Source organism: Lissotriton helveticus, chromosome 1_1 (assembly GCF_964261635.1).
Source record: "Lissotriton helveticus chromosome 1_1, aLisHel1.1, whole genome shotgun sequence".
NCBI classification, from domain to species: Eukaryota; Metazoa; Chordata; class Amphibia; order Caudata; family Salamandridae; genus Lissotriton; species Lissotriton helveticus.
The window spans coordinates 66,820,480-66,833,647 of NC_136057.1; the positions used below are offsets into that span (position 1 = coordinate 66,820,480).

The window sequence follows — 13,168 nt, forward strand, 5'->3', positions numbered from 1 at the left end:
TGTCTTTAGCTCCACCTGGGAGGATCACCTGATCCACCTGAAAAAAGTTTTAGAGGCCCTGCAAAAGGCAGGCCTAACTATCAAGGCCACAAAGTGCCAGATAGGGCAGAGTAAGGTTGTATACCTGGGCCACCTAGTAGGTGGAGGCCAGGTTCAGCCACTGGAAAGCAAAATCCAGGCCATACAGGACTGGGCTCCTCCAGTTACCCAGACACAAGTCAGAGCCTTCTTGGGCCTGACTGGGTATTACAGAAAGTTTGTGAAAAACTATGGGTCTATAGTGACACCATTAAATGACTTGACATCCAAGAAGATGCCAAAAAAGGTTCAGTGGACAGTTAGCTGTCAGAAGGCATTTGAAGACCTGAAGAAGGCCATGTGCTCTGCACCTATCCTAAAGAGTCCTGACTACTCCAAACAGTTCATTGTTCAGACAGATGCTTCTGAGTTGGGGGTGGGAGCTGTACTCTCACAACTTAATCAAGATGGTCAAGACCAGCCAATTGCTTTCATTAGCAGGAGGCTAACCCCAAGAGAAAAACGTTGGTCAGCCATTGAGAGGGAGGCCTTTGCTGTGGTTTGGGCATTAAAGAAGTTGAGGTCCTACTTGTTTGGAACTCACTTCCTGGTGCAAACAGACCATAAGCCCCTCTTATGGCTTAATCAGATGAAGGGTGAAAATCCCAAACTGCTCAGGTGGTCCATTTCCCTACAGGGGATGGACTTTACAGTGGAGCACCGCCCAGGGACTGACCATGGTAATGCAGATGGTCTCTCCAGGTACTTCCACTTAGAACATGAAGACTTATCTGGTCAAGGTTAGTTTAATGTCCCTGCGTTTGGGGGGGGGTTGTGTAGGAGAGTAGGGTCTGCTATCCTATGGTCACCCCAAATTTTTGCTTTTTGCTTCACTGGTTTTCGACTACTGAGGCTGTGGGCCTGCTGATCAGACCCCCAGCCTGCTGTTCTCTCACTAAATTAATGACACATGTGCTATAGGCACATACCAATTGGAAATGGACTCCTTGTCAGCCCCTGTAGAATGCACTATAGGTGCACAGGGCACAGGAGCCACTAAGGCCTACCAGGGGCTGCAGCATATCTTTTGCCACCCCTGGCTGGTTCTTAAATTGACACAACTGGCTGATCACTCAGCTGGGGTAAGGTGGTGTACACACCCCTTGCTTAGATATAGTATACCTATGTCTAAACCTATATCTGGACACATGTAAACCTGTGAGCCACTCCTATAGACAGGCCTCACCAATCCTGGAGGCTGGGTGCTTGGTTTTTATGTGAGATGGAGCTCTAGCATGAGCTGAGCCTGTCTGCAGCCGTCGGGAACAAATCCCTAAGCTGTTTCAGGATAATGCCATACCATATACTAGTAAGTGCCTTATAATCCTCGCGGTTATTTAGCAACTCTGGTTTGGCTTTATCAAAACATGTCGTGTAAGGTGTCATACGCTTTGGAATACCATCCCCTCGCCAGTTCTGGCGACGGGGATGGCATTCCACCCCTCTAGAGGGGTAAGACATGTTACTTCACTTTAATGCGGTTGATTTCTCCAAAGGCCTTAAGATCCACAAAATGGATGCCTCTGCCACAGACAAATGTCTGGACCCCTGGAGCTGACCGAAACCCAGTCAAGGGGGTCCTGGACAAAGGGTTTCCTGTCACAGGAGGGTGTCACCGCCCTCCAGACAGGAGATAGTGTATTGTAGCAGGGAGGTTTGAAAGAAACCAGACACTGCCTGGGGCGCACAAGGCTGCCCCTTGCATAATCCGGCCAAACCGGTTCTGGGGCACTCCAGCCCTCGTGCCAGGGCGGCCTGGATCAAAGGAAGGGGGTGTATCCACCCACTTCCTGGGTCCCACCCATAGGAGGGGACCTAGCAGGTAATCACGCCCACCAGATTCGAATAAGAGTGGGAGCAGTGCCAATGCACATCAGATTTCCTGGAAGAAACATTTGAAACGATATTCTGGACCCTTCGCCCTCCATCTCAACGTGGAAGCCCGAAGAATCTCCCTTGTGGTCAAGGAGTGACCACCCTGCAGCAGCAGGCACCATCCAGCCCTCGACGTCTACTTGGTTGCAGTTCCCGCCGGAACTCGAGCGACTGAGATCGACGAGATCAAGCCTGCCCAGCTTCTAACAGCCCGATCCACAGTCCCTGCAAAGCTGAGACCCGTGGAGGCGACCGGAAGCGTGGGGCACGCCATCTTGAAGTGACCACGAGACGCTGACCGTGCAGCCCACGAGTGACCCTCGAAGCTGTACACCGGGGTTTGAGAAGCCCCCACCCTGAGCTACTCCTGAGCCGAAGTTCAGCCCTCCACACTCGACGAGTGCTGCGTGGGGCCCTTTGGCACGATTTGGCTCAACGCGTTGGCCCGGTCACTTGCCAGCTGGCTTGTGGTCCCTGTGCCGACGAACTACAAAAGAAGACTCGTGATTCTGGTTGCTCCAGATCCACACCAGCTCCCCTGAAAGGGAGCCCCGACTCTGACCTTCCTGGTCCGAGTGAGACGCCATCTTCCAATCCCGCGTGGATTGCTCTTACCAAGGCTTGTTTGCTCCAAACCGGAAGCCAACTGCACCGACGGTGAGAGCCTGCGTGGGACAGACCGTGACCTGCTCCTGGACGTCGCAGATGCCCGAGAGCCCACGTGACAGCGAAGAGAAGCGCCTCGACGACCACCTGATTGCGCCCGACATTGCCTGGTTCCGTCCTGGTTCCACCCTGGTCACTGCTGAGTGACCCAGACTCTGTCCCCTCTGCTTTCAGGTACTCTACAACTTGAGTCCACCCTTGGACTCCACCGGACACTTCGTCTTCACCCTGCCTGCAGCCCTTTCAGCTTCAAGCACCAAGAGCCTGCGTGTCAAAACCCGACGTCACTTCGACCCTGTGCACCCACTTCCTGTGGGTGAGGTAACTTTGCTCCGCCGGTGTTCCCACACTGGTGCACACCTCTAGGGTCTGTGTGTTAAGTTTTGTTCCTCTAGGTTCAGCGGAAGTGTCCTTAAACTTTAACTATTTGACTTTTACGCACCATTGGTTAACATTGGTGCATGCGTGCGCTTTCCGCACATCTCCCGAATCCCGAGGGCCATTCCCGACTTCAGCATTGCTTGTCCTGACTGCTCCCAGCGATTCCCTAGGCCCTAGGCCTAACCACTGTTCGAGTGGCCTCTCTTATACCACTTGTTTAGTATATGGTTTGAGTGGCCCCCTGCCCTCATCCATAATTGTGCAACTTGTATGTTTAAACAGTGCTTTTGATTTAACGCTTGTGCCCCTTTATTCATAAAGAATACTGGGGATTGTTTTTAGTAATAAACACATATATTTTTATAATATATACTTGTGTGGTGTCCTTTCATTTGGTATTACCGGATTGTATGTGGTAAAACAGCTCGCTTAACACGACCTCTTAAGTTAAGCCTTTAGGCTGCTTAGTCCATGCTACCACTAGGATAGCTTGTCTAATAAGGTTGACTTACAACCAGACACCATAAGGGGATTGTTTGGTCAGGTAGTAGGTGGTTCCAGAATTGGAAACATCCCCTACCAGGCCAACTTCTCACATTAGCTGCCCGCTGGTATGTTCATAAATATTTTTTTTCTCTTGAACTGTGATGAAGTGGTCTCGAACTTTTCTTCTGTATTAAGAGCCATTTCATGTGTAATTCTCATATTCGATTACTAATAATGTATACATGCGTGATTAATTTAGCATTAGTCTACTGCTTAAGTGCATATAGTACATATGGCTATTTTATTTTTCCCGTACATTACATAATTTCGAAATGCATTATATGTATTTTGGGGTGGTAAGGTATACACGATACTCTACAGTATGTTTTACTATGCCTGGATTCGTAAATATGGCCATAGTTAGTGTGGAGTGGGTGTGATGTATTCCTATAGGTTCTGTATCGATCCCCCTATTCCTGACCCTATTCTGGTTAACGAGTTAACTAGCAGCCATCCCATGATGCAGAAACCGTTATCTGATTACGCCAGACCACGGCACAGGAACGCGTTATCTGATTAGGTCATAACGCTTGCCATCTAATTAGACAAGCAATATTCCTCCAGCCCCTGATAAGGCATACGGAGTTCTCAAAACAAATCAAACCTATGACAACCTGGGAAAATCCCTGCGGCCATTGTTTTGATTTCTCAAAGAACTTCAGTAAAAGAATGTGCTAACGACCAGCTCGTATGACATCCTTATTGACGTATCTATGTCCATCCTTACGTCAATCTCGGCACCTTACAGGTATAAATATTACCGATATTGCCTTAAGCAAACACACGCGGTGGTGACGAGATCGGAGCAGCGAGACTTGCCGAAGCCCAGCAGAGAGCGAAGCCCACTAGCTGCCCCGCCTTCCTGACGCACTGAGAACGAGACGCTGCCTTTCTCCTGCCGAGAAATCCAGCTCCGGCGCTTCCGAGCAGCCCTCGCAGGCAGCTTGGAATATCGAGACCTCAGACGAGAGATACCATCCCTCAACCATCCTAGATTCAAGGTACAGAACTGAATAACCCCTTGCAGAGAATTCTTGAGTCAGTCACTTGGCAAAACAAACTTAACTTAAACTACTACTTTCTATCCCCGCCCACGGATTAGGCTTAGGTCAGGTACACTGGGGTAGGCGTGGTTAGAAGCACCAGTTGAGTACGATTAGTTAAATGTATATGTGTATGTATCTATTCTGTCCATTTTAAATAACGTATGGCTTAGAAACCATATCAATGTTTTTACAGTATTATTTTATAATTCTGCTTTTATTGTATGCACTTTACTTAACCATAAGTATTGCAATAATATCGATCCATTTCTCTTGTACGAGAAAAGAGACTGATCAATAAATAACATCTTTCATTGAACACGCCCGTCTCTTCCTTTTCTCTACAATCTGGTGAAACTAAGAATGCACGTACTGACTGAGTAAAATAAGTTGTCTTTTGTTTTCACATGACTCTAGAGATACACTCTTGATTAGGGGAGAGCAAAGTTGTCATGTTCTATGGTTGTCAGAAACTAAATCCCTTCTTGTCTATCCAGGGAGGTTCAACTCCTCCTTGCCTATTCGAGAAAGTTTCTAGTGAACTCTGAGCTAGCTGGCAAACCCAAAACTTTAAGTCTAATATCGACAGTAGAAGACCTAGTTAACGTCTGGTCTAGGTCTATACTATTGGAGGTATTATTCCAATGCGCAGAGCCTATTAGGATAATAGGAACTACACTACACCACAAAGATAACAGACATACCATCGTCTGGTACTCCAAACTGCGTCAGATGACGCCGGAGCGCTGCCCAACTATGCTGAGCTGTGTCAATATCACCCAAGAGGACATAGAGAAGAAAAACAATTTATATAAATTGCAGTACAACAAAGGGTAGTAATTCAAAATGTGAACCTTTTCATAAATCTCATGCTTGAATTAACCTATAACACATTCATATAGGTAGGTTAATCCGTCACGCCTGTTAACCGGAAAAGGTGTTGAGGGTATTGTGGACAGATACGAGCACTAATCAAGACTTTGGGCGCCATGTTGCAGGAATTCTGCTCATGCACAAAACTATGCGCAGGAAACCAGGACCTCAGTGTATTGTGGTGTACCAAAAATCCACCTCAGTGCCCAGAACCCCGATCCGACTAGCAACAGTGTCTCATTCATTCTCCGTACTACAGCGAAGCTACCAATGAACAAGTGACTTTGGGACCTCTCAGGATTAGTGGAAATCAAGAACACTCTTTTGTTTTTATTCTCATAAATGTCCACAATGTGAGCAATCAGAGACACTGTATAGTTTAAAATGTTTATTTCAACTACGTGCTCTAAGATGCAGTATCTTTATTAACATAAGTAAAAAGATGCATAAAATCAATACAATCAACATTGTTACAATTCCATAAAATACAAAGGGAGAAATCATATTATAATGATAGTGGAACCAGGTCTATAGTGCCTTGTGTACCACCCTCCCCTTGCTAGGAGCTAGGTATTATAATAATAGAAGATCTCTAGGTTAAAACCGGGAACCCCATACTCCAAAGTCAGGTGAAGTGAATCACATCCCAAATCAGCACAGCTCTTTGTCGATTGAAAGGTTTTTCCCAAGTGCTAGACTCATGCATGCAGCGCAATATTTCAAGCACCTGAGTTTCAGAAATGAGCAGCTGTGTTTGTGTTGTGTCTAGAGTGTGGGCCGATCAAACTGCATCAACAGCATACATTGTTATTTTAACCGTGAACACTTTGTGCAGACTTGAGGTCGCAGTGTGAGTCTAGAGATATGAAAAACAGACCGTTCTCATGTGAAGGAAAAGCAAGCAGTTTGTCTTTATAAAAACAGAGATGTAGTGTCATGTGCAAAAGCAGCAAAATGGCGTTTTCGCAACTAACTCACTTATGCTAATATAGCAATGTGTGCAGGCAGAATCATATTCATCCCTACACTTTTACAGGTCGCATGAACAGGAACACTTGGATGTTTTTATTTGTAACTCTTCATCGCATAATAAAAACCACCAGTGTTTCTTTTCTTTTATTCCACATTGAGCTAGTCTCCCAGTGGATTTCCTGTTATATCACGTTGTTTTTTCTATGTGTACCGAAGTGAACAATCACTGGGAACAGACACTTTTAATATTCTACAAATCTTTGGTTTTCTTCATTTATTCTAGTCGAGTCTTCATTCATCTGGTATTTGAATAACCCACATAATGATATACTTGTTCCTGTAATTCCTTCATCTCACAATAACTGCACTGTTATGCTCCTGTCTATGTCCTCAGACGAGTCAATATTATTGTTAATGTTCTTAAGTTCTTTTTGAATTCACTGCATCTCTCGGATTATTTCTAAGTGAGTTAAATGAAGGTGTATGTTCGCTGAGGCTATGTAGGATCTGAAATTGATAAAAGCTTGTCACACTTTTAGTGCAATTGTAAGGTTTACCCCAGGTGTGTTTGCAATTGACAAAATCACTTCTGACATTCATTGCAATGCCCATTTTTACTCTGTGTGTGTTAGTTGATGTATCGTAGGTTTAATAATTGACAGAAGATATTCACACATTCACTGCACCTGAAAGGTTTTTTCTCTATGTGCATTAACGGATGAATCCTTAATGCGGAAGATGCACTAAAGGTACTTCTACACTCACTACAGTTGTATGGTATTTACAGAGTGAATGCAAGCTGATGTCTACATATGCTTGATAATTGACTACATTTCTTCACACATTCATTGCACTTGAAGGCTTTTCTTCTGCGTGTGTTCGCTGATGCCTGTTTAGGATTGATAATGGACTGCAGCTTTTCAAGCATTCATGGCATTTAAAAGATTTGTTTGCCCTTTGTGAGCTCGCTGATGATTTCTTAATGCTGAAGAGTAAGTAAAACTACTGCCACATTCATTGAAATGGTAGGGTTTTTCCCCTGTGTGTGTTCTCTGATGTGTGTGGAGGTCTGATTGTAACCTAAAACTACTTCCACATTCACTGCAATTGTATGGTTTTTCCCCAGTGTGTATTCGCTGGTGTCTCTGGAGGTTTTTTAACTGACTGAAGCTCTTTACACATTCACTGCACTGGTATAGTTTTTCCCCTGTGTGTGTTTTCTGATGTGTGCGGAGGTTTGATTGTACCCTAAAACTACTTCCACATTCACTGCAATTGTATGGTTTTTCCCCAGTGTGTATTCGCTGATGTCTCTGGAGGTTTGTTAACTGACTGAAGCTCTTTACACATTCAGTGCACTGGTATGGTTTTTCCCCTGTGTGTATTCTCTGATGTGTGCGGAGACATGTAATTTGACTGAAGCTCTTCACACATTCACTGCAATGGTATGGTTTTTCCCCTGTGTGTGTTCGCTGATGTATTTGGAGTTCTGCTAACGTACTGAAACTCTTCACACATTCACTGCAATGGTATGGTTTTCCCCCTGTGTGTATTCTCTGATGTGTGTGGAGCTGTGAAATGTGATTGAAGCTCTTTACACATTCATTGCAATGGTATGGTTTTTCCCCTGTGTGTGTTCGCTGATGTATTTGGAGTTCTTGTAACCGACAGAAGCTCTTCACACATTCACTGCAATGGTATGGTTTTTCCCCTGTGTGTATTCTCTGATGTGTGTGGAGCTGTGAAATTTGATTGAAGCTCTTTACACATTCCTTGCAATGGTATGGTTTTTCCCCTGTGTGTATTCTATGATGTCTATGGAGGCTTGATAATTGACTGAAGCTCTTCACACATTCCTTGCAATGGTATGGTTTTTCCCCTGTGTGTGTTCGCTGATGTGTTTGGAGTTTTGCTAACGTACTGAAACTCTTCACACATTCACTGCAATGGTATGGTTTTTCCCCTGTGTGTATTCTCTGATGTGTGTGGAGCTGTGAAATTTGATTGAAGCTCTTTACACATTCATTGCAATGGTATGGTTTTTCCCCTGTGTGTATTCTCTGATGTCTATGGAGGTGTGATAATTGACTGAAGCTCTTCACACATTCTTTGCAACGGTAGGGTTTTTCCCCTGTGTGTGTTCGCTGATGTGTTTGGAGTTCTGCTAACGTACTGAAACTCTTCACACATTCACTGCAATGGTATGGTTTTTCTTTTTCCCCTGTGTGTATTCTCTGATGTGTGTGGAGCTGTGAAATTTGATTGAAGCTCTTTACACATTCCTTGCAATGGTATGGTTTTTCCCCTGTGTGGGTTCGCTGATGTTTTTGGAGTTCTTGTAACCGACAGAAGCTCTTCACACATTCACTGCACTGGTATGGTTTTTCCCCTGTGTGTATTTTCTGATGTGTGTAGAGGTTTGAAATTTGACTGAAGCTCTTTACACATTCATTGCAATGGTATGGTTTTTCCCCTGTGTGTATTCTCTGATGTGTGTAGAGGTTTGAAATTTGATTGAAGCTCTTTACACATTCATTGCAATGGTATGGTTTTTCCCCTGTGTGTATTCTCTGATGTGTGTGGAGCTGTGAAATCTGTTTGAAGCTCTTCACACATTCCTTACAATGGTATGGTTTTTCCCCTGTGTGGGTTCGCTGATGTTTTTGGAGTTCTTGTAACCGACAGAAGCTCTTCCCACATTCATTGCAATGGTGTGGTTTTTCCCCTGTGTGGGTTCGCTGATGTGTTTGGAGATGTTTTAACTGACAGAAGCTCTTTACACATTCATTGCAATGGTATGGTTTTTCCCCTGTTTGTATTCGCTGATGCTCTTTCAGGGTTTCTAATTGGCTAAAGTTCTTGACATATTCAGTGCAATTGCACAATTTTTCTCCTGACCGTGTTTCCTGAAGGGTCAGCATAGTTAATAAACCACTTGCGTTATTTTCACATTCCCTGTATGTGTGTGATATTCCCGATTTAACAATAAAATACAAGACTCACTAAATACCTGCCACATTCATAATATCAGTAAGGCTTCCTTGTGGGTGATTGCATCTTTAGATTGGATAATGGCTTTGCCTGCTTGCGGGTAAAGCTTAATCTTCCTTCCGGTAGGTGCAAATTGGGATCTCTGTACTTCAGAGAGCAGATCTTCGCTTTCCTTTAGCCTTCAATTGTTAGGCTCCACTTCGTTGTGCTTTTCCCTGGTGCCTGTGGTTTGGCTAGAAAGAGTTAACAATACACCTAGAGTGCTAAATGCTGGTCTGGTGCCAGTTTAGATAGCGAAGCACTGCTCTAGCCATATCATGATGGTGAAGCGACTCATAATGTGTACAGCTACTCCAAAGAGTGTCCCGGGTCAAAGCACAGGTCAGAAAAGAAAGTAAATCTGGTTGTTTCAAACATGGACAAAAAGCCAAGTTTTCAACCCTTTTTAAACATTATCATGTTGCTAACAGCTCAAAGCTGAAGAGGGAGTTTGTTCCAAGCTATGGATCCCAAATAGACACGAGACCTTCCTCCAACTCTCATACCGGCCTCATGATCAAAGCTGGTGTTGGACGCTTGTTTATACAGCAGGTGGTTTGTCAGTTTTGTTGTTTTGGTTTTGTTGAGGTCATTTCTTCGTCTTGGGGTGTCGAGGTGCAGAGCTCAGACTCGGACACTCACTGAATTGCCTTTGACTGCTTCTTCCTGGATCTGTCCTCTGCCTCTGATTGCACTGATGTTTTTGGAGCTCCTTATTTTTGATAATTTTAGCAGGTTTGATGTGTTATCTTCATTATTCATAATCAATCCGTGCTTTTAATGCTTATTTTCTGTTGGATGTAAAGAAATGTAATATTACTAAATGCAAATGTAATATAATGTGAATACACAATATTTAACCAGCTGGATAAAACATCTCTTCTCTACCATATTTGAAATTTAGTAAGGAACATTTTACCATACATGGATATTTCATTAAAACTGTGGTTGAACATGTCACATCTTATTTACTTCTGAAAAGGTAGTGATTTACCATTGTTCAGAGTAAATTACTAAGGAAAGGGCAGCCACAGAGCACTCGTGCTACAGGTACAGTTTTGGGTAGATACACATGGATAAGATTTCATTTAAACAGAACAGATTGTAGAAAAAGAGAGGAATCAGGAAGCGCCGCCGTTTATTTCAGTTTCAGGAAGTATCTACCAAAGGTAGCTCTTCAGGAAGTGTATAACAAAGGTAACTCTTCAGGAACTGTATAACAAAGGTAACTCTTCAGGAAGTGTATAACAAAGGTAACTCTTCAGGAAGTATATATGACAAAGGTAACTCCGGACATCTTTTTCCACAATGCTTTCCTGTTCACACTGGATCAGCTCAAATGCCAACTGCCGCCGTTACTAAAGACAGGGGTCCCTGTTTACACAGGGTGGTCACTCCTTGACAACAAGGGAGATGTCTTCAGTCTTCTAGTCGGTATAGAATGTCGAAGGTCCAAGAGTTTCATTTCAGAGTTTCGTTCCAGGATAATCTAAAGTCCTGGGGACACAGCACCTATCTTTATACTAAGAAAATGGGCTGGATTACCCACTAGGTCCCTCCTATGGGTACACCTGGGAAGGGGGTGGTTACACCCCTTACCCTTTGTCCAGTATCACGCCAGAGCGGGGCTCGAGTGCCCCAGCAACTGGGTTGAACCGGGCTATGCATGGAGCATCTTGTGTGCCCCAGGCAGTGTCTGGAAAAGCATTGTTCCATTCAACCCACACTGCCCTAATACACTACAGGCTGTCTGAGGAGGTCCGAGCACCTTCCTTGACAGGAAACCCATTGTCCAGGCCTCCCTTGCTGGAGTTTAGTCCAGCAGCAGGAGGTCAGACTCATGTCTGTGGCAGCAGCATCCATTTTGTTATGCTGAAGCTCTGTTTAACTCTAACCGGGTAAAGCAGTAACATACATGTCTTTTCCCTCTAGAAGGGTGGAATGCTACCCCTGCCGCCGGAATTGGTGGGAGGGGGTAGTATTCCAAAGTGTTTGACACCTTACACCACATGTTTTGATAAAGCCACACCAAAGTTAGCATTTAACCGCAAGGATTATAATGCACTTAGGAGTATATGGTATGGCTATATCATCAAACAGCTATAAGGACATGGTTCTGAAAGCTGCAGAGGGGCTCAGCTCATGCTAGGGCACCCTATCACATAAAATCAAGCACTCTGCCTTGAGGATTGTCGAGGCCTACCATGGGAGTGACTTATAGGTGCATATGTGTCTATATATAAAGGTAGATATAGATATACTATATCTAAGTAAGGGGTGATTACACCACCTTACTCAAGCTGAGTGATCAACCTGTGATGTCAGTTTGGATGGCCAGCCAGGGGTGGCATAATACATGCTTCAGCCCATGGTAGGCCTTGGATGCACCTATGCCCTGGGTACCTATGGTACACTACAAAGGGGCTCACAGAGGTGACCCAATACCCAATCTGGTATGTACCTAAAGTACATGGAGTCCATTTTATAGGGAGAGCAGATAGCCGGGGCCCTGAATAGCAGGATCCCAGGCCAACTAAGTCGAAAACCAGCAAAACACAAGGAAAAAAAGTTGGGGTAACCATATAGTCAGATATCCACCTTCCTACACCCAGTGTCTTCTCAGTGTTGGAAATTATCAATTTTATTAACAGCACAATATTAACTCACCACAGCTGTGGCTTTCAGTCATAAGGCCATTATGAACAGTCTATGATGTGTGCCAGAATGCCTGTGAATAGTTTAGCAAGAATGTTTGGGAGGGAGATTGGTCTCATGATGAGCAGGCCTATGGGTTTGCCAGGGCCTGTGAATAGCTGTTATTACTGTTTCTCTCTTGGTGTCGGTGGGCTTGTCTGTGTCCTCAGCTCTTTCAACAATGTTTGAAAACAAAACTAGTCAGATGATAGCTGCCAGGTGTACATGTTTTGCATGTGTAGAATCACACACTAGTAACTGTAGTGCATGCATGATTCACCTTGTCAGTTTGTTAGCAAGTGAGCATTCACAGACCCCAATCTAACTTTTTCTGACACTGGAAACAGTTAGAGTTTCACTTCAACAAAATGCTGGAGTAACTCTCTTTCCAGGGTAGGAAGAGAAATGTATCACCCTCTAAACGTGGTGGCGAGTAGTGCTATACGGTTCATAGCACCATTTATCTGGGGAAAACTGGGGAAATGGTACAATGCACTGGGAAAATGGTATGTGATGACAATGTGACATGACATTCCCACTAAACCTGCTTTTACACATTTTTTGAGCTGTCTGTGTTCAGTTTATCAAGGCCCAGGGTTTAGTTTCAAGTCAGGAGATAGTGCAGGATTAGACCGATTATAATGTCATAGATACCAACAAATGCCTTTAACACGTATGCCTTTACCCTGCAATGGCTTTACCACGTATGCCTTTACCACGTAACCCCTTTACCATGCATATGCCTTGACCATGCATAATGAAGGATTTACAAAAATGGCCCTGCCAGTAAAGGGTGGGTTCCCTTGAGCCCACCAAAGGCACCCACATGATGAATGTTAAGGGCCCCCAAAGTCCCCATGACGCCAGCGGGAGCCAGTATTGCTCCTACCTGTAGGGAGCAGCTTAAAACCCTGCGCTCTCAGGGCAGGAACAATTTTTTCACGTGTTTCTCTGCCCGCTGTATAAGCTGTGCATTGTGGGGAGTGTAAGTTATAGTTAGCCCAGGTAAC

General features: G+C 44.4%; 1 protein-coding gene across 2 annotated transcripts in view; it reads right to left on the reverse strand.

Moving 5' to 3' along the window:
* Positions 1-5,835: 5,835 nt before the first annotated feature.
* LOC144826818 (uncharacterized) overlaps positions 5,836-13,168 on the reverse strand; it is a 213,502-nt gene continuing 206,169 nt past the window's right edge. For both annotated transcript variants that reach the window (XM_078685379.1, XM_078685322.1), the window contains exon 2: positions 5,836-10,255. In XM_078685379.1, coding sequence (XP_078541505.1) covers positions 7,355-9,355 — 2,001 coding nt within the window. In that variant the 5' untranslated portion in view covers positions 9,356-10,255 and the 3' untranslated portion in view covers positions 5,836-7,354. The remainder of the gene's footprint in view (positions 10,256-13,168) is intronic.